The 21,485-nt window shown below is 47.1% G+C and overlaps 1 protein-coding gene across 3 annotated transcripts in view; it reads right to left on the reverse strand.

The window, feature by feature from the left end:
- Positions 1-1,360: 1,360 nt before the first annotated feature.
- The window catches only part of FASTKD3 (FAST kinase domains 3), a 661,001-nt gene continuing 640,876 nt past the window's right edge, over positions 1,361-21,485 (reverse strand). For all 3 annotated transcript variants that reach the window (XM_069613727.1, XM_069613728.1, XM_069613726.1), the window contains exons 6-7: positions 13,486-13,600; positions 1,361-2,287 (exon numbers count right to left, since the gene is read on the reverse strand). In XM_069613727.1, coding sequence (XP_069469828.1) covers positions 2,189-2,287; positions 13,486-13,600 — 214 coding nt within the window. In that variant the 3' untranslated portion in view covers positions 1,361-2,188. The remainder of the gene's footprint in view (positions 2,288-13,485; positions 13,601-21,485) is intronic.

Genomic DNA, 21,485 nt, shown 5'->3' on the forward strand with positions numbered 1-21,485 from the left:
CATGGCCCAATGCTCAAGCCACATCATATTCCTCCCAGTTTGAGCGCTCCGCAGGCTCAACTCTTTAGCATGAATTCAGTCCCTGCATCACCAGCACCATTTTAGTGGCTAAGTCATCGCAAACAGAGGTGCATATTACATGTGCCCTGACAGGTTCAAACCTCTCAAGTCCCGCATCAAACTACACTGGAGCATCTAAACACTTTCATTCTCCAGATAGATTTTGTAGGTAGGTGGCTTTTGACATATCAGAGATGATTCATTGTTTCCATAATTGTTTCCATAGGGAAATCTGACTCCAGCATTCTCACCAGTCCCTGCTCATCACATGACCCATAATGAGGATTGAGAGTGTCTTGATTTTGGTATGATAGACTTATGTTCTGCACCTCATACACATTAGCCCTTTGTATCAAACCTAGCAGTATGGCAGGGAGACAGACTATGTGGTTGACATTTTTAAGTAAGTCCTGGGTATTAATGTTGGAAAAAAAATTCAGGGGGGGTATTCTCAGAATGTGAACGTCAACTAAAATATTCTTGCACACAGCTGACCACGCCAGATAATGAAGTTACTGTAGTAAAGTTGGGTCAAAAGTGCTAGCCACCCCAAACAAAACAAAGAACAAAGGCATAAGAGCAAAACATCCTCAAAGGCAGCATGCAAACTTTTATGATGTATGTCTCAATTTCTGTATATCTGCAGGCTATCAGTCGCCAAACAATTAAAACATTTGCAGTGAAAGTGAAACATTACATTTAAGACCCAGTTCAATCGAACAACTACACAATGTTGAATGTGACCCATCTTTTTACAATAGGACATACAGAGCATATCCAGATTACATTTTTGGCTTGATGATTTGAGGTATAAGGTATGCCTAGTTTAGTAGAATATCAAGAAAACATTATTTGCGTAATCACAAATTCAGTGTTTTGAAAGAACATAAAAACTGCAATTATGAATCAGGCCTTGCAAATTCTTAAAAATCCCATTAGACCTGCAGGGCAAGTTCCTTAGTTTACATACTCGACCTAATAGAAATGCACTTGCCCCAAGGTGACTAAAATATTTACCAGCGCTTTTTGTAAAATGGTGCATGTTGCAATAAGCACACTTTATATTTGGTGCAATGCTGTCAAGCAGGCACAGTGAAACTTGTATTTGCCATTTACTGAAGACAAAGTGCGTTTGCAGTAACCTAAAAATAAGTTTCTAACATCCCCATACTCGCCAGCAAGGTTGACTATCATGCAAATGGCCCTTGCCCTTCATTAAAGCTACTCGCCAATGCTAGTGGATTTTGCAAGCCCTGGCAATGCAATATGAATTATAACAAGTGAATGAATACAAAATATATTCTGGACTGTCAACGCTTCATTTTTAATTCATTTATACACATTGCAAGATAAATATAATCACAAAGCCTTGACAAGAATATTTGCATAAATCACAAACATACTCATTATAAAGGCTCTAGTTGTATTTCTACATATACATTCAAAAGTTCAAACTTAAAATCTTTTTTTCTTTTCCAAGATTGAACAATTCAACCAACATGATAGATATTGGATTTACCCGTTTCGCAGACCCAATTTTTTTTAGAAGCTCAGTTTTATAACTGGTTGAATCTAAATTTGCAAGTTTCAATTAAAAAATGTACTTTGCTTCATTTTTTTCTAAATACCAATGCACTAATATCTCAAATTGAAATGGTCCAATTTAATCTGAAAAATCTGCTGGTACAGCAACTATTTTTTGCAATACTTAAGTCACAAAAAAGTGTGACAAAAAATAGAAACAAAAATTTCAACTAAAAGGGATTTTTATTTCTGATTGAGCCTTTGCAGACATTCTAAAACATTGTCCGGAATGTTTACACTTTTCCATCATGCTAGGTTTTAATCGTTTGGTGGTGTCATCACATAAAATTCCAGTGCCCAATAAACTCGGTTTGCTGCCTTTTCAGTGCAGAGCAGCAGTACAGTTAATCAGTAACACCGCAGAAAATTCCCAGGAAGTTATCTGCACAACTGTAAATGTTGGTCAAGACTATTGGCTTACTCACGCCAGATCAGGTCCTATTCTACCCAAAGAACGCAACCAATTAAGACAATTTTATCTTTCTCTTGTTCATCCATCACAGTGCCCAAATAATCCAATGCGATAATCCTGAGAGAAAAGACATCACCAGCTGAGTCTGAAGGTGTGAGGAAAGATTTTCTTATGCAAGTAGTCAACAATTTCTTCATTTTTCTCTAAGACCTCAAACTCGTAAAACGGAATCTAGAAATCAAAAATACGAGAATTAGCACCATTGCAAAACATCAGTTTTTTCCCCAAACATAAAATAGAGTGGCTTACTAGAACTAACAGTAATAAAACAATAGAGAGCTTTCATGTCTATCTGAACCTTGACTTTTGACAATTGTACAATCAATCACAATGTGTTTCCCAGTCCCAGGTGCAGAGACCAGGGAGGCAGCCTGCCAAGGTGGAGTGAATGCAGAAATGCTGCACCCATCTCCCATGCACTGTCATTGTGCAGTGTCATGATAGAGCAGCTGGAAGAAGGTGAAGAGTGCAATGCCACATCACTCACCTGGCCCTGCCTCCCCATCAGTTTTACTGCAGGCTAGGAAAGGGGAGGTCCACGGACACACTGACATTTTGTCCTCCCATGCACCGCCTGGTTTTCCTCAGCCACTACTATAACCAACACAGCAACGCAGAGAAAGTTGGGGGGGGGGAGAAGAGGTGGAAGCTAGATGGTTGATATGGATCTATGGATTCTTAATAGAAATGTGTCTACATTGCAGGACCTGTAAGGAAAATGACCAGATGACTAGTGTGCTGGTATGATTGAAAGCCTAATATTCCAACATCTGAGATCTTTTTTTTTTTTGAGGAAGAAAGGTTTTATTTTGAAACTCAGACAGAAAAATCAATTCAACTACCATCAACGAATAGTGAAACATACAATATGGACAATTGACTGATTTAATGTATACAATTTAGAAATTATGTTGGGAAGCATAACATCTAGATCTTAAACCCAATTATCACAGGGGTCCACCAGCTACTCAGACTGGACTGCTTCCCAAAGACAACTTTAAGTTGTCCCGAATCAGCTCAAGGGGATCATCGCCTCTCCTATCTCCGAAGATCGCCATTAGCCGGCCGCTGCAGAGCTGAAGACTACCAACTAGAGCTGTGGGGAAAGCTCCTGCTAGGTCTTCCAGAGGCCTGTATGTAGAGTGGTTGCTAAGCCACTAGGCCCTCACTTTGGCCTCTCTTCACTGCCTATCCACCAAGACAACCAAAGCCGGCGATGGAGGAGGGAGACCTCTCTCCTGCTCGTGTCTGGTAACAGAGTGCTCTAGGGCTACAGACCCACATGGAGGAGAGTACCTGAAGCGTGCGATGCTAAGGAGCCCTGCCTTATCAAACACTCATTGCCCAAGGAACAAGAGGAATCTTGGGGCACTGGAGGTGGAATACTCCAAAGCTCTTGTGATGCTAGGCATTCTCCCTGCTGCCTCACATGCAACAAGATGCACCCAACAAGGGACAATATTTGGACGCTCTGGCCTGGTTTATCTGTGGCGGTCAGATCCCTCTCCTTTTCCGAAGCCAACTGTAGGACCTGCCACCATCCTGGATCTAGGCTACCTCAGGCCCCAATACTGCAGAGTGAACCTACCAGCCCAGTTACATCCTACCCCTCTCTCTCCCCCTCCCCCCCCGCGAAGTGATACTGCATCCGATTCCAAGCACCCTGCTGCATTCTGTTGTCTTTTCTGACTGCTTTCTATGTGATAGGGCGATTTATGGTTGATAGTGCCATGCACAGACTTCCTCTCCACCTCGATGCTCACCACTCGCATTACCTCACACTTTGTTATCCCGATATGCTTTACTACACCCAGAGGACAGCAGTTTATGCACGAGAGCTTTTGGGAGCTTTTCTCACCTAGCACATAAACAGGCTTCATGAGCCACCATACCCTCAAAGAGGCAATACTACAACACAGTATTCATCCCTCACGACTCGCCCTCTAGGACCACACATCATGGGATGCCTAGTTAACCATGGCTCACTCGATAACCAAACACAAACAATCACAGCAGTAATATATATTCACTGTGTCGGCAGACTCCACTGTTTACAATACGAGTAGATTGTGCGCTGGCAACTATACAGTTACATCCTATGAACTGAAACGTGTGATACGCAGCACACTTCAGTTCATAGGATGTAAGGTTGCCGACGCTGTTTACTTCTGGAACCAATATATATTGCTCCATCATGGCGCACACGTGTTACCAAACACTGACGTCGCCACAGACGATTCCTGACCGGACATCTGTCTTTCGATTTACAAAAGGTGATGGTTTTCTTATTTACTCATTTTGTTTTAAATACAATACTACGTAAGGGATTAGAACATGGCTCAATATGATACAATCCCGTACCTTTCAGGTGATCTACTCATATTGCAAACAGTGGAGTCTGCCAAAACGGCAAATATTTATTTTTGTGAAGCGATACTTGTCCACATTCAGTAGTTAATTTCTACATAATGTAAGCGCATGCTTATATTAAGGGCCGTTCATGCTTACACAGATCCTGGTTTGAAAATAAATATGAATAATAATTCCCCAACAGTATTCCAAGCTCACACCAGAGTGCCGCATATGGAATTAACTCACAGTGCGGGGTAAGACAAATCTGGAATTAAAGTTTCCAGATCTTTCTGGATACTGTCTCCATCTAAAATTAAAATTCACCAACCTAACATTTAATTGATTGATTGTGTGTTAAAGATCAAAACAGCTCCATTTCAGGGTGAGTGTCTCTTTGTTCTGGTCTTTGAACTACACCAGCCACCATACTACTTTTTTATACGCACAAGACTTTCGTTCGGCAACTTACACCGATTTAAGTGTATCCAAGTTACCCACATTTTATTCCTGAAGGGGGCAAAATCACCATAAGAAGCATTAAGTACCATTATGTCCTAATGATATCCCTGCATTTGGGTGTTTCACATATGCACCTTTAGTAAGCATGTTACACGTTAATAAGCACAATGACCATAGAAGTTTAACCATAAAAAATGTACTAGCTGAACAATGTTTTAATTTTCATGGTATGAGATACCATAACAAGGATTTCTATTTCTTTGTGTTCCATTTGCAAACCTACCTGTATACCCATCATATCTCTGATATGTTGTATTAATTTCTTATTGGATGAAATGCTTACGTATATATTTTCAAATGTAATTAAAATCTGCGTACTTTAATATTCTTATGATTTAATTATTAATTTATGTATAGTTTACTTATTTGGTTTGCGGTATCAATTAATGGGAAGCTTTGATAAAGACGATGTGTTGAAACACGTGTAGGTTTTAAGACTGAACTGCCAAGTGGATTGCTCTTAATATTGAAGACTGTAAATAGACTTATGTGATGCTAAGCGCATGTAACTAGTACTTATAATTGTTGCCTTATCTTTTGTGGCGAAGGGTATAACCATAATACTAGACGTGCAGCTGGCATTCAGATTGACCTTCAGGTTTTTGGTTAAGCGCACTGGGACTCCAGTCTACCCACAATTACTAGTTTCGAGTTCTTAGACAAGTCTGCCAACTCCACTATGGATAAGACAAACTCTATCCCAAAGTAGATGTTCAAACTAATGCAAATGATGGCTAATGACGTGAAGTCAGACACAAAATGACATTTGGGCTGATCATGATATCAAAGAGCCTCAATTAATTCAAGTCCAGGATCGCTCAACTTGAAGATGAAGTCAACACACAGAAAGTCTTCCGCAGCCACTGACTCATTCATTTCTTATCCCTCTCAGTGAAGGAACAACCGATGCTTCTGACAGGGAGAAGAAAGAAGTGATCTACGAAGGCCACAAGATTAAGTATTATCAACAATTACTTGTTGCAATATCTGGTACACGTGGGGTTGTTCCCATATCCCTGAATTTCACTGGGGATACTCCAACCTTATAGCCATGATTCTAGCTGAAGTATTAGACATACTACAAGAAGAGTGCATGTAGCTAGCAGATCCCAGTCATGACACAGGGAAAGATCTCCTGCAGAACCCATCATTAAAATCTGTGAGATATTCTCTAGTCGGGAAACAGAGAAATCAACTGAGCAGTTTTGTTTTCACACATACCTCTACTTTATAACCAAATTAAGAGAAGAAAAAGTCTCTCCTATGTGAAGGAGAAAAGGGGCAGACATACTCCTTCAAGAGATGGAAGTGGACGAACTTGTAAAGTGGAAGAGGGATTGACACTCTAGCATTGCCAATGACAAAATTAATGGAGTTACAATTGCAATTTGTGAGAGCAGCCCGTTACATAAGGGGAGAATCAAAACAGACCAAAAAGGCAGCTCTGCATAGGGCTGACTTTTGTGTGTGTTAGGACTTTGTTCTACTCTCTGCATATGGCATGAGCAAGGAAGAATAACATTTCCTCTGCACAATTCAAACCACATGCACTCATTCCCTAATTACCACATTGATGTGGGAGGCAACGCAAGTCAAGTTGAAGACCAACCCTCGATAAATGTGGAACCAAGAAACAGTGGACCACACAAGCGTGGAAGGCCTTCTGCATAATGACGGCAATGGGGAATGCGGAATTAGTGTGGCTTTGTCTTAATTTCAGCTTTATCCAGGATCGATATGGGTCATTGTTAAGCTACAAAAGCTGTTTTCCATCTCACTCGACAAGTATGTAGCCCCTTCCATGCAGTTTTCGTCTTCAATCTGTATGCCTCCAAAATAAAGGAGAAGCTCCAACAGGCGCTATGGATGCAGCACCGCCGGTGCTGAGCCACCATAAATCACTAATAGTTCTGTTCCTCTGACCACATTCTTTGTTATTTCCCAAAAACATTGTAATGCCTTGGCCACATCCAGGGCCTTTTCAGCCTCCATTGTGGGGACGGCAAGAAAACAGGAGTCAGAACCACCACTCCGTGGTTGTTATGGAACAATGGCGCCTCCTAAGCAGCGCCATTTCTTTTACAGCGCAGACTACTGCCGTTTTGCCGGTCTAGTCTTCACCCAAGAGGGCGCCAGACTTTGATCGAGTCATGTCTTCCCATTCATGAAAACAGTCAGACGCGAGCAGCCTCTCGCCTCAAAGCAGGTATTTTCTCCCTGTTTGACGTTCCTTTTTGAAAGTTCCTACTTGTGTTTTTTGTTTTTTCCCTTCTTTGCTTTCCCTATTCATTCATTCTCCCGTGGATTCCCTCTGTGCCTTCCCTGTCTCCCACTACATTCCTTAGCAGTTCCCTGCTCTGCTCCTTCTTGCCTCTGGCTGAACTGCTAGCGGACTACCGTTCTGCTCCTACAATGCCCTCAGATGCAGGTGCTAGCGGTCCTCCACTTCTTAATCATTCCGACTCCTGCTGTACATAATCAGTGCCTCCTGATCACGTTACCAGACTTTCCTGGACATTGCTATGGACCATCCTTCTGGAGGGTTTTTTCAGACGTTTGCCTTTTTCCCTCTTGGACTCTGCATCTGGGTCTCTCTTCGACCTCCCAGTTACAGTCCTGGAACCAGTTGAGCCATACAGAGCTCTTGATGCCATTGCTTGTATCCTTCCTACATTCAGGCGTGGTGAGCAAGAATATTGTCTACAATCTGACATGTAGCAAGTGTTCCTCATGCACATGAAAACTGCTTATGACCTTTGGTAATAAGTCAGGCTTTGTTTTCAGGACGACCTTGTCCTAGTGGAAGATGATGCAAGGGACCTCTACACATAAGGTCTAGAGTTAAAATATTCTCTGTGCTGAAGTTACCACCACCAAAATGCCATTTTTAGTGTTACCCATTTAAAGTCTGTCAAATCCGTGGACTCAAGGGGGTTTTTGCAGGAGTGCCATTAAAACAACATTCAGTTCCCATGTGCTAGGTTCCCTTCGCCTCAGAAGTCCATGAAAATGCTGTTTCTGTACAGGGTTGACTATGGACACCACTTTGTTTAAATGGGCACCAATGACTGCTAAAATACTCTTGATTCTGCCATATTTGCACTGAAGGATATAATTTCAAAGACCTATCTAAGGTCTTTGACTGTTTAGGCACCAATGGCAGAAGCGTATCCATTTGCTTTTGTATTGTCTTCTTATTCTGCCTTTCCTGGCCGCTTTTATGACAGACATATTTGTGTCTGAGAGTCCTCAGTCGCCAAGCTTCCAAGCACAATGATTGAGAGACGGGGTGCATAACCATCCTCTGTTGTTGCAGGAGTATGTCTGCCCAATTTGGCAATGACCAAGGCAGTTGACACTTCATGTTGCAAAGATCCGAAAAAATATTCTTCATCCAGAATCGGCCTACGAGAATCAAGTGGCTACACTCCGCCTGTTTCAGTTTGTGTAGTACTTTTGGGATCAGAGAAAGGAGAAAACAAGTAAAGTGTCTGCCCATCCCAAGGGAGTAGGAAGGCATCTTCCAGTGAGCATGGACAAAGTTACTTACATGTAACTATTGTTCTTCAGTATAGGTCTGGCATGGATTCACATGCTCATGACTACTCACTGTCGTCAGGCTGGAAATCCTCAATAAAAAGAAAAACAATTTCACGTTCACTTATAAACTGTATTTCGCCTCTAAAGCAATCACTGTCCTATAGGTCATACTGCCCCCATCCAATGACCGTCCCATCCCAAAGCCCCTCTGGCAGCCATCTTCAGATTTGGTAAGCATGTAAAGTGGCAGTATGACCAAGAAAAGCTGCAGAGAGGACGGAGGGAGGGTTTGCATGTGAATCCAGGCCAGACCCATGCTGGAGAACAATAATTAGGTAAGTAACCTTTTCCTTCTTTGATAAGCAGCCGAGGAAGCTACCTTCCTGCCCAGCGTGTAGATTTACTTACTCTCCTTGTCAGGATTGGCTTTGGCAAAGGCCATAGGGGTTCCTGCTCCTATTCCTGTGCTGGTGACTACTAGAGAGTTGGGCTTTAGCTGCCCCCTAATGTATAAGGAGTCTGAGGGGGCTGGTCTAAACATCTTTCGATGCGCGGGTTGACTGTCCGTGTCAGATTGAGTGTAAGCAGAGGACTGAATACGCCTCTGGACCGATTGAGCAAAGGGATAAACTGTGTTTCAGATTTTGTATCCCCAAGGATGTCCTCCACAACGTCTTTATCGACCTGGGTTTCCTGCATATCTATTTTGATGTGACGAGGTGGTAGCCGGCATGGTGTACAGGCAGGCTTTTTTGGCTTCGGGCCGAATGTCTATTGCCCCGCTCTGCTGGGGCCCCTGAAGCTTGTGGAGTACTTCGTAGTGTTTGTAAAAGAAGTTTGTAAAAGAAGTTCATAAAACTGAATATTCTCCTCATGACCTTATCGAATTGTTCTGTGGTCTATTGGGAGGAGATTGGTAACACAGAGGGAGCAGGAGTAAGTGGAGCTGTTGTAGGTTCTGGGACAGGGGTCTGCTTATGATGCATAGCCCCTGAAAGTGTGTCTTCAGGGGTAGTGCAATCCCTACGTTTAGTAGCCTGTGACTTTTTAACCTGGGTCGAAGATTTATGGTTTTTCGACTTTCTGGCCTTTAGTAGGGTGTCGGGAACATGTTTTTTAATTATTAGCTTTTCCCCTGAAGCCATCCACATGCCTTTTGACGCCCAGTCGTCAGAACCAGAGGACTTCCCAGATTTAGACATGGTGTCAGAAACTGACTTTAACATCAACTTCGGGAGCCTGTCATGTGGTGATCGCGACCGCAATGGCCCAGAGGACAAGGTATGTTCAGACCTACCCCATGACACCGTCTGTGGCTTATTGGTCGACAATGTGGTCGACTTTCGGCCATGGGGGATGTGCTTGGTGTGATGAGACTTGGTAGTGCTCGAGTCGCCGGGTGTTGTCCCAGTAGCAGAACCGCCGGCCTGCCTGTTGGAGTCAGGGTCTAGCACGAGGAAATCCGATAGATCCCGATCGCCCTCAGGGTCACTTAGAATTCTGAGGCGGCCATCGCTGGCGGCTCCCTCGACGTCCAGGGCGTGGAGGGCCTGGCGTTTAGTCTTGTGGTCCTTTAAAGTCTTTGGCCTGAACTGTTTGCAAAACTTGCACTATTATTCAGCATGGTCCCTAGGGAGACAAAGGTTACACACTCAGTGCAAATCCTTCCAGGGAAACCTACTATTACAGGAAGGACAGAATTTAAAAAGGAGTGTTTTCCATCACAGCCTTGCAAAATAAATGGGAGTAAAGGGAATATGCATTAACTTAGTGAGACTGGAATATTAACTTCCCCCCACTATCCCTACTGTGCAAGGCCGAGGCCCGTTGGGAGTCGCTGTCATCGACGGATGGTTTTGTCCTTGACACCGCTGGCGCAATCTTGCTGCAAATGGTTGTCGAACGGACAGAAAGAAATACTAAGATTAAACTTTTACTAAGTAATGGGGTCAGCCAAGAAGGAACTCCGCGATATGCGTCAGACTACAATGGCAGAAAAAAACAATCTGAGCGACCTCGAAGCATGAAGTACCATGGGTACAGTAGACATCACACGGAATAGTATTACTGGCTCGGCCTGCCGACGTCCCTTTTTGAGTTTCGAAATCAAAAAATGTTATACTCTGCAGCTACCACTAAAGGTCGGCCTATGCATATCATGTGATCTAAGCAGATCCACAAGCCTCAGAAAATATATTATTTAAAGGATGAATATAATAATAAAAGTAGTGGTCTTGTACAAGTAGTAGGGTCTGGAACAAGTAGTGCTAGGTAGTTTAGTGTGTTTTTCTCTATTGTGGTAGTGCATTTGGGTGAAAAACAGGCCCTAGAAAGGGCGGTAATTGTGTGCGTCGCGGAGGGGTGTTGGGACAATTTTGCGGAGCTGTGCGAGTGCACATGGACACATGTCCACATTTTTAGTAGCAAAAAGTGGGAAGCAGCTACAGAAGAGAAAAGATCTTTGGCCTATGTTTGAAGATGCAGAAGTTCAAGGGAATGGAATAGAGGTGCAGAGACAGAAAGATGGGAAGTGCAGAAAGGGAGATGGAAGGCAGGGCGCCAGTGGAGAGTAGGGCATTATATCCCTTGACAATATATCCTGCAGAAGGGTACACTAATCCAAGCTATCTACCAACTGCGATAGGGACCCCTTCTGCTGCGGTAGGGTCTCCCGCAGCACCAGTAACACCACAGGCTACCGCCCCCCACCTCTGTATACTTACCAGCCTGATGTTCCGCCATCGGCAAGTTATAGGTCAAGGGAGTTGGAGAATAGGCTGATGGGATTACCAACAGAATTGAGAAGGATACATACATCCCCAAGATCAGTAAGGGATATAGGGGTATCAAGAGAAGGGTCAGGAGAATAGAAATCAGGGGAAGTGCTGCTTAAGATGGATACTGAAGGGCTAAGTAAGACGTGTAGGTGTTGAGAAAGAAAACGAAAGAAGCCTGGGGGGGTGGGGGGGTCGATCATCCTGGGAGAGGAGAATACAGTGTTGGGAGAGAATGTTGAGTAAGAGGATGCCGATACATTTACTGAGGATCAGAGTGAAGGAGAAGGGAGGGGTGAAGAGGCACCTGAGAATATCTCACAATGGGTATGTGAGCTGTAGCAATGAAATTTGTCAATACAAGTAACCAGCGCTTGGTCTGGCAGTCTTGAAGAGTTTTTTTGGGGGGCACGGCCGGGGGGGGGGGGGGGGGGGGGATTTCCAGGACTTGCAGAGCTTTTCTGGGTGGTCCCTAGGGAGACAGTAATTTCACACCTGGTGCGTGTCCTTCCATGGGAACTTTCTATGGCAGGTATGGCAGAATTTAAAAGATGTTTTTTCCATAATAAAAGGAAAGGGCAGTTTGGCGACAAAAGGGAAAATGGTGTGTCAGAATATGCATTCTCTAAAAGGAGTCGCTATGCGAGACATCCCCCGCTCTTCCTATTGTAAGGGGCAAGGCCCAAAGAGGCTCGTAAAGGCTGTGTCTGGTCATCGAGTCAGTCAGGCGTAGTCGACGATGGAGCTGTTTGCGGAGGGCCGTCGAGCCGTTGGATGATGCTGCAGCAAAAGCAGACAGTAAAAGAAAAATAAAGTCTACGAATAAACTTTAACTAGTCAAAGGCATCAGCCCGGAAAGGAACTCTGCAACTTGCGACTGACTACGATAGCGGAAAGAAACAATCTGAGGTATGTTCAAAGTTTGAAGGCCCATGAGTACAGTACACGTCACACTAGGGATAATATTACTAACACGCCTTGTCGACGTCTGTTGTGGAGTTTAAAATCTGTTACCATTCTTGCTACTGGAGAAAAAAAGGAGTATTCGGTTTGAAATCATTCAAATAAGTGAATGCATGTAATTGGCTTATGTTGAAAGATCATATATTAAGTGATGTGATCTAAAGAAGCCAATGCAAAGTAGAAATGTTAGAATTCCTAGTGTCTTTTGGATAAGCATGATATTTAGAGGAAGGGTGCATGATTGCAAGTGGATGCCTTTGTGGACTTCGAATAGTGAAATTCATATAGGCAAGTACAATTTAGTTTGTATTGACACTTGTTTTGGATGCATAAATAATGCCGTGAACTCCAGGATGAAGCTGGAGATTGACTTGGTTTAACGGCATCATCATTCTAAAAAAAAATTGATTTTTGACTACCTCACGGTCTGTTCTGTCTCAATAATTGTGAGGGTGGGATTTTATAGCTGGGAGCATGAGATTGGCATGTTATGTCTGCATGCGACAATAATAAAATAAACAAATATCTCAACGTACATATCCACTGCATGGCATCAGACACAAGGAAGTCTGTTAAAGGATGGTCATAGTAATGATGCAAGGTTCCAGAGGAAAAAAGCACTTGGTAAAAAATGTTTACGTGAAATTCTATGTGTGGAAAGAACCATGTAGGGGTAGGTATGATAGATTAAATTGCAGATGTGGTGAATGAGTATTCGAGGCATAATTTGTAATGTTGGCTCAGACCTAGGAGCCAGTAACATTTGTTGAATCACAAGGGTGGTCGAATAGCTTTTGGAATACAGGATTGTACCACTTGTAGAACATTGACCCAGGGGCTTTTGGAGCATTGTGATTGTAGCTTTGAGGGTGCGCCCTGAGAGGTAATTTTACTTTCTAGTCTCTTTTTTGTGTTAACAATTAAAGAAGAAACTGTTCCTGCCTTCCAAGGATTAGAGTCTTATATTGATCAGGGTTAAATCCTCGATTGGCAGCCTTTATTTTTCTACTTTAACTATGGGATTCAGTATTCAAATCTTTAAGAAATAAAAAAGGAAAGACTTGCACCATTTTCCCACAAATGAATGACAATTCCGAGTCATTAAAGCAAATACGCTTCTGTGTCAATATCAGCAATTTCAATTAACTATGAACATCTGCATGCAAAGAAAGTTTTCATATAAAACAACTGTAAATTGTCCACTCTAATTTAGCTTCTTACCTGTACTACTTCGTATCCTAGAAGCTTCAAGTGTCTTTGTTTAATTGCTTCCTTTCCTAGGAGGTTGTGGTTGTTCGTGCAAAATCTTCTTTGACCATCGATACAGAGGGCTATTCTGTAAACAAAGAGATATGTGAGTGGCACAAACATTGAGGTGGATTAAAACATTTTTTAAAAGAATTGTTCCATCCTAATTAAGGCTCCCGGTTTTATGGTTATTTCATTTTTTGCCATTTCCCTCTATCATCTATCGATAATTATTTTTGGGCCTTTTTTCTGTATTTATCCACATTTATTTTTGTCATATAAAAAGATAATTCGCAAATAGTCTTTTTCTGCATTTATTCTAATAAAAAAATGCATTTATTAAAGCATGCATGCAGCCATATAGGAAAGAAATTCCAGCTCCATTTCATTTCCATAACAAAAGGTTGCTCTATTGACTGCTGGTTCCTTAAGATGTATGCTGTTAACAATTTAAAGAACTTTAACACTCTCTATGCTGCCAATCTGCAATGCGATTGGCCTGCAATATATGAGTGACATCATAGAGAAGCAGAGTGAAAGACCAGTTTCTGTTTTTTTCCATTTTTTATAAATACATACAGACAGAAAGCAGATTGATTTCTGTCTGTATTTATGTGCAAAAATCAGTAAAAAGGGAAAACTGGAAGCGTTAATCATAATATTTTGGACATTGATGCAAAAATACAGTTTGACGTACTGCAAGAAATAAATGCAACGCCTATGGAGGCAAGATGGCCGCTCTGATCTGAGCTCTGTGAAGCATCTGTAAACTCCGGATTTAATATCCTGGTATGAACAGAGATGATAAGATCTGAGCGGAGGAATGAGCGTTTAAAAGTCTTGTGCTGCTGTAAAAACATTTCGAGAGTCCCATAATTTGGTCAGCGGGCTACTGGAGGTTTGTGGCCTGGGCGGTGCAGTAGAAGGCAGGAGACAGCCTTCTCCGAAGTACCAGACTGGACCACAGTGTGCAGGCTGGTGGATTCCGATCGGTTCTGTGGGCAGACTACCGAGGGTCGAGCACGCCAACAGGAGGCAGCGAGGGCCGACAGCCTTCACAGACTCCAGGGCCTCACCGGATGGTGCGGAATGCTCCTGGGAGGAGCGAGACTGGAGCCGGGCATCAGCAGACGTCTGGCTTTGTTGTGAGGGGACTTGAGGTTCTTGGAACATCTGGCCTCGGTGTGGGCATGGCATTGAGGCCTAGGTGTCAGTGAGGCCGCAGATCGGTAGAGCCTGAGCCAGGCGGTGGGCTCCCTGGGCTAGAACAACTGCAGATCAGTCACTGCAGTGGGGTAGAGCGGCCTTGTCCTCAGCTCAGAGAGGTGAGCAGCAAGGTGAGAGGGGCAAGACAGGATTGTTGTGCCAGTGGTGCTCACACGCTGCCCCAGATGGGTTGAGGGCTGCAGATTCACCCTGCTGTTGCCTTCCTGATCTCCCACACAAGTGAGGGCAGGAAATCAGTGAAGGACGCCATGAGACAACGGGGGCAGGCATGATGGCTGGGAAGCGTGGTGGCTCTTACATCTTGATGCTTCAGTGATTCTGCAGAGGCTTTGTTCGGACAGAGTCTGCATGTGCTGGCAGCACAGAGACAGGAGCCCAAGGCTCCGGGCAGAGAGCAGATAAGCGTAGGAGCTTCACACTGGAGATGGTAGGTGTAAGGCAGAGTGCCACACCTTGCCAGCTACTGGATTGGAACCATCTTGCAATAGGTGGGCAATCCAAAGAAGGTCCCCAATACATACCCGATACATCTACTTGAGCTCAATAATAGGCATATCAATGCTCTTGACTGCTACTGAGTCAGCCCCACTGGGAAAGTGAGGCCCCCTCTTGTGCTATTCTGCAGCAGTTAGACGCTGATGAAGTGGCACATCAACGTGGCCTCTTCAATCCCTTACCTGCCCCGTCTCTGCTGCCTCGCCAGCCCATTGTAGCATGTGCGATGGCTTCTCCTGGAATTAACGGCCGCCTCCTTGTATCCTGTCACCAATGTAAAGCCCCTCCCCTTTTTTCTTCCTTTGACTCCGTCCCTCAGCCTCACCTACCACACCTTCATTTCTGTTAAGATGGATTTCTGAACTCTGTCCTGGAGGGGCAGAGGTTCAGAAGGCCAGCCTAGTTTCTTGGAACAGGGTAACCTCTGGACAAGCCAGACCAATCAAGGTAGCGATCGCGGCGGTCAAGACTAGGTCTCAAGAGGGGTGAGGGTGACTGAAAGCCCGCAATGAGCACACAAAGCAAGGACACTTACAAATTACTCCAAACAGGTGTTATATTAAAAATATAGACACATTTATTACAAGGCCTTTGTAACATTGACCGTAGCGAGAAATCAGTAAACAACACATCACAATCAAATACAATATATATACAATTACCAACGAGTCTAACGAGTTAGACGCACGAAATGTGCAGACCACCTAGATGGGGAGGAAAACAGGCAGTGCGAATAATAGTTGGACCCAGTCCACCTTCAGAGGCACCTAACTAGAAGGAAGTCCGAGCCCTACGAAGAGTGGAGCCTTGTGCTCAAAAGTACCTGCACACGCGGGTGCCAACGGGCAAAGGGGAGTCTCCTCGAGGGAATCAGGCAGTTCAGTTCGGTGAACAAATGAAGATGAACAGAGCTCTGCGACTCAAGCGCAGCCTCCACTGTGGGCAGAAGCAGAGCGCGAGTACGGAAAGGCGCGATGTTTGACATAGCGGGGAAAAGCTATGGGCTACTGCAGGAGGGCAACCAGTTCCTAGCGATGCTACTCACCGGTCTCCGATGCAGGCAGACCCAGGCTTCTCCGTGTCAATTTCAGTGCTGGCAGGTTCAGATACGAGCAGGGGACGTCTCGGCATCGTGTAGATTCCCCGGCAGCAGAAGTTAGAGTTGAGGATGTCCCAAACGCAGTGAACCCGCACAGTTTGTTACCACAGCAGGGCAACGGATCGGCCGTGTGTACTTCAGCCCAATGTACACTGCTCACTTCAGACCTGGGAATGCCAAGTGTACGAATCGTGTGAGAGTGGCAAGGGCTCGTAATACAGCAGCAACCTGACGGCGGTTACAGAGCAAGACTCCTGGGTAGGCTGGTCAGTCCACTGGATGGCCCAGAGACACTTCCGAAGGCTTAGGTGCAGGAGATGGTGAAGATGCCGAGAATAGTTGTTCCCAGTATTCCAAAGGGTCGAAGGACCAGTACAGGTCTTCTCGTTCGATCAGAGGTAGAAAGTGTTTCACAAAGCGACAGCGGTGTAGAGGAGCAGTCCTTCAGCGGGTCACCAGCGATTCCTCGGTTCAGCCTCGTAGTTGCAGGATACTTGGCTCCTGTATTCCTTCGTTCATGAGAACTCAGGAGATCAATATGATAGTTGTGTTTCCAGCCTCCTCTTATCCACGGTTCCCTTTGCGCCAAAACGGAGGAGACCCAATGGGAGATCTGCTCGCAAAACACTCACACCATACGTGGACCTATCACGGAACACGGTGGTCCCAGGCATTCATGACACACTAGACTCTCTGGCACCCAGGATGTGTATTGGGACCAGACATCCCAGCCCACATCCTGGAGGCGCACACAAGGCCTGTAGAAGCCTGCAAAAGCATCTGTGTTTCGCGGGAAAGTACATGCCCAAATAAGGAAGGCCCCGGGTCGGCTCGACCTGGGGAAGATGAAGGGGGCAAGACGGTCAGCGGACAGGACAAAGAGCATTTTGGTATGGCCATTTTGGAAGCCAGGCCACCATTTTGGGCTAAGCACGAGAAACGCGCTTAAACAGCCAAAAGGAGCTCAAAACACAAGAAACGATCGCTGCCACCAGTCCCGTCCGTGATTCACTTGCACCGTTCGTTAACAATCCAAAGAGAGTGTCTAGGGCCTGTAGAAGACTAGAGACCCAAGAGAGCAGTAACTGAGCTTACAGTGCCCTCTTGTGGCAGGTTGCGCGAAAGCTGCAACATGATAAAAGAACTACGGAAAACAATGTTTCCCGGTACTGACTGTCTTAAGGGCATGTCAGTTTCCCCGTAAGAATGGAGCGAAAGCCCAGAGGAGTGCGGCAGGAGGCTGCACTTCTCTGGCAAAGTCTAGATCATGGTGAAAACAACAGCAAAATGTTTAGGGGTTGCCACATGGAAGGAAAATTACCCACAATTAAATCATTCCTAACAGTTTCATCTATCCCGCTAAGGAAGAGCTGACTTGCCGTTTAGCCCCAAAGAGTTTGGTTTGGACATCTGCCCGTCTATCGGCAGTTGGGCTGCCTGGTGAGTTTATTTGTGCACTATGCAGCTCCTCTGTCGATCCTCCCCTTACACTCCCATGGTGCTCCCCATCTCCCCTATCTATTCTAACTGATACCCTATTACCTATCTCACTCTCAAAGTCTGGAAGAAAAAGGTTTTAAAAAGCTCTCCTGTCCTCTAATCCAGGCCTACTATAGCTGACACCTATATCAATGATTCTTCCAGGCGGACTATCACTGACATCCTCTTTTGTGTCCCCTCTCCGGACCTGTGGGCTCCCCATTCGGTCTCACCCATTAATGGTGGCACTAGATGGGAAGTACTCTTAGCACACTTCTCATCCTCCATGTGCATCATTAAGGTCTATCACAATGGCACTATCATGGGCCAGGGTTCTCAACCTAATTGTCTCCCATTAACTTCCTCCCTTCTCTTGCTCCTCCTCCTTCCTCCTCCCCTCTAACCTCTTCACCGCCACTGACGGGAGTACCACACCCCTGTAGCCCTCCGCTGAAAACTTTCAAAGGTGGTAACCAGCTCCACTCAGCTACTCTGAATGCTCATTCTGCTGTTAAACACTCCTCTGACATCTGTCTCCTTCTTGAAGACTTTGACCTTGATGTTCTTGCCCTTACCGAGACGTGGTTCAATGCCAGCTCTATACATGCTCTTGACACTCTCCTTCATGGGAGCTATAAGCTCCTCTCCAAACCCATGCCCAACTGGTCTGGAAGTGGAGTGGCCCTGATTTTCCCTGAGTCGGTCCCCACTTCTATCATACCTACTCAATCCTACTCCTCTTTTGAATGCCTCGTCGGTAGGCTCGATGTCTATTCATTCACTTACCCTCACTACCATCTACAGGCCCCCCTGCCACTATCACTCTCTTCCTCTCTGATTGGTCTGACCTCACCTCTTGTGTCTTGACCTCCAATTCTAAACTCCTCCTCCTATGTGACTTCAATCTACACCTTGACTCGCCTGAATCAGCCACTTTACTGTACCGTGAACTTTGTGACTCCTTCTCCCTTACCATTCTTCCTTCAATCCGACCCACTCAGCCAGACATACTCTGGATGCCTTCACCTGTGCAGACATCCCCATCTCTAACCAGCTCACCACCTCCCACCCCCTCCTGGTCTGAACCTTCTCTCCTCCCGCTTGGGGCCCCTCAGCCCTCTGTCCGAGCCGCCTCCTGCACTGCCAGCCTCCTTCGCCGTCATTCGACTGATGTCAGTCGCTGCTTTTGATTCCACTTTCACACCCTTCCCATCCCTTCCTCTGACTCTCCCACTGACTCTGTCCTTGCTAACCTTCACCTTTCCATCTCGAATACCCTCGATATCCTTACTGAGGATCCACATGAAGCCGGCCTCCAAGCGTAATGGCTGGTATGACTCCGATCTAGCTTCTCTGAAACGTAAGTGCAGAGCTGCTGAATGGAAGCGGCAGACCTCTGGTACATCCACTGACAAACTGGGATGTCACCTTCTGCGAAGGAAAAAACGTGTCTCCATCCGCTCCAAGAGGGCCCACATTCAAGCCCGCATCTCTGGAGCCGCCAACATGGCTGAACTTTTTAAAATCTTCAAGGAACTTGGCAATCCAACTGCAGTCTCCACCTCTCCCCTTCCTTCCCAGGCTCTCTGCACCGCTCTGTCCTCGCATTTCACATCTAAAACACAGGACATCCTCGCCTCACTCTCCACTCCTGCTCAGTTGTCCCCCTTGGCTCCCCCTCCCTCCACCCCCCTCACTCTCCTCCCTCTTACCCATAGCACCTGACAAGGTCTCTAAAGTTCTCCGCTCTATGAAGGTCTCATCCAAACTGGTGCTCCCCCTGCTCTTCCATAACTATTAAGGACATGTCGGGGGGCGTGGCTAACCGCCATGTAGAGAGGACGCATCTTCGGTGTGCTCCGCTCGATGAATACTGATAAGCTGCCCTACGGGACACCGAAGCTTCACCCGAGCCCGCCGGCGCATCACGAGTGACACTGAAGCCAGGGAGAGGCTCCTGGGCCCCCCACACACGAGGGCTGCAGCCCGAGAGACCTGAACGCGGCTGCGGAAAAACCGCGTATCACGAAGCCAAGATGGCGGCCTCCCCTTGCTGAATCCAGAGAGGCCTGCGCTGGCCCGGCGACCCGCGGAGGCGGAAAACCTGCACAGCGCCTGGAGAGGAGGTGTGTCGGAGAGCGGCCGAGAGGAGTCCCGCCGGGCTCGTGACCTGACCCGCGGGAAGCGGGCGCAGCGGAGACACTGCCTGCGCCGCTGGGGCACACCGTTGGCTGGGGCGGCCCGCAGCGGGAACCAGTGGAGCTCGGGGGCCTGACGCTAGCGGCCCCGCGCCTGGACTGGCCCCGCCGGGGGGCTCGTCGGCGCCGCCTGCCCTGCCGGGCCCGCGCCATCGACCGGAGCGAATCCGGAGAGGCCTGCGCTGGCCCGGCAACCCGCGGAGGCGGCAAACCTGCACAGCGCCTGGAGAGGAGGTGTGTCGGAGAGCGGCTGAGAGGAGTCCCGCCGGGCTTGTGACCTGCCCCGCGGGAAGCGAGCGCAGCGAAGACACTGCCTGCGCCGCTGGGGCGCACCGTTGGCCGGGGCGGCCCGCAGCGGAGACCAGTGGAGCTCAGGGACCTGACGATAGCAGCCCCGCGCCTGGACCGGAGCGACGGAGCAAACGCCAACTGCCCTGCTCCTAAACTTGTCCCGCCGGGGGATCTACTAGGGCCGTCTGCCCTGACGGGCCGGCGGCCTGGGGGCGGAAGCACAGATGTGCGGGCCGACCGGAGACTAGAGAACTCCCCCCCCCCCCCTGCTGGGCCTACCTGCCTGGGGACCAGAGTGAGACCGCGGCCTGCAGACTTAAGGAGAGGAGGTCTGGGACAGTAATTCCATCCACTAGAGGTGAGCGGAACAGGGGCTCTCCCCGCGCGCCATAGACCGGACAACTCCTCGCCGCCGGACAATAGAAAAGAAACTCCCACCACATGTAGCGGAGTGCGGCCCCACGCCAGGCCAATCATCGCACCCCTCCCCGCGCAATACACCTATATTTCAAACGGCGCTGGCATTGAGGCGGATTGTAAGCGACCCGAGGAGACTGGGGGAGCTGGAGACTGTCCCCCCGCGGAGTAGGTCCGCACACCATCCGGGAGCCGGGACGTATCAACCGCCCTTACATATAGAAGCCGGGACCACACCCAGGGCCACGTCCCGGTGCCGGTGCGAGCCTGAAGTCCACAAAACCGCAGGAATGTCAGGCCTGGATAGATCATCGGGAAGAGGAGCTAGGTCCAAGCAGCGACAGACCACCCTGGACGCTTATACAGCCGGCGAGCCCCCCGGCCCCGGGTGCCCGGATGCGGCGGCGGCTGGTGGAGGGGCGGGCCCTACTGGAGCGCCAGCCGAACCCAGCAACACCCAACTCCTGGAGGCTATCACATTGTTCCAGGCGACAATGGTGAACAAAATTGACGCGGTGGCCATAGACCTGGGCCTCCTGCGCCAAGACGTCCGCTCCCTGGCGGGCAGGACCGAGGCCCTTGAGACCCAGGTGCGTGAAAACACTGAAGCGAAAACCCAGCTCCTGCACGAAGTGGATGGCCTGCGGCAGAGGGTCAGGAACCTGGAGGACAGGGCTGAGGAGGCCGAAGGGAGGGCTCGCCGGAATAACATCCGACTGCTTGGCGTACCGGAGGGCATCGAGGGCCCAGACCCCACCAACTACGTA

The sequence above is a fragment of the Ambystoma mexicanum genome, chromosome 5p, assembly GCF_040938575.1.
Source record: "Ambystoma mexicanum isolate Mex_15411 chromosome 5p, UKY_AmexF1_1, whole genome shotgun sequence".
Lineage (NCBI taxonomy): Eukaryota > Metazoa > Chordata > Amphibia > Caudata > Ambystomatidae > Ambystoma > Ambystoma mexicanum.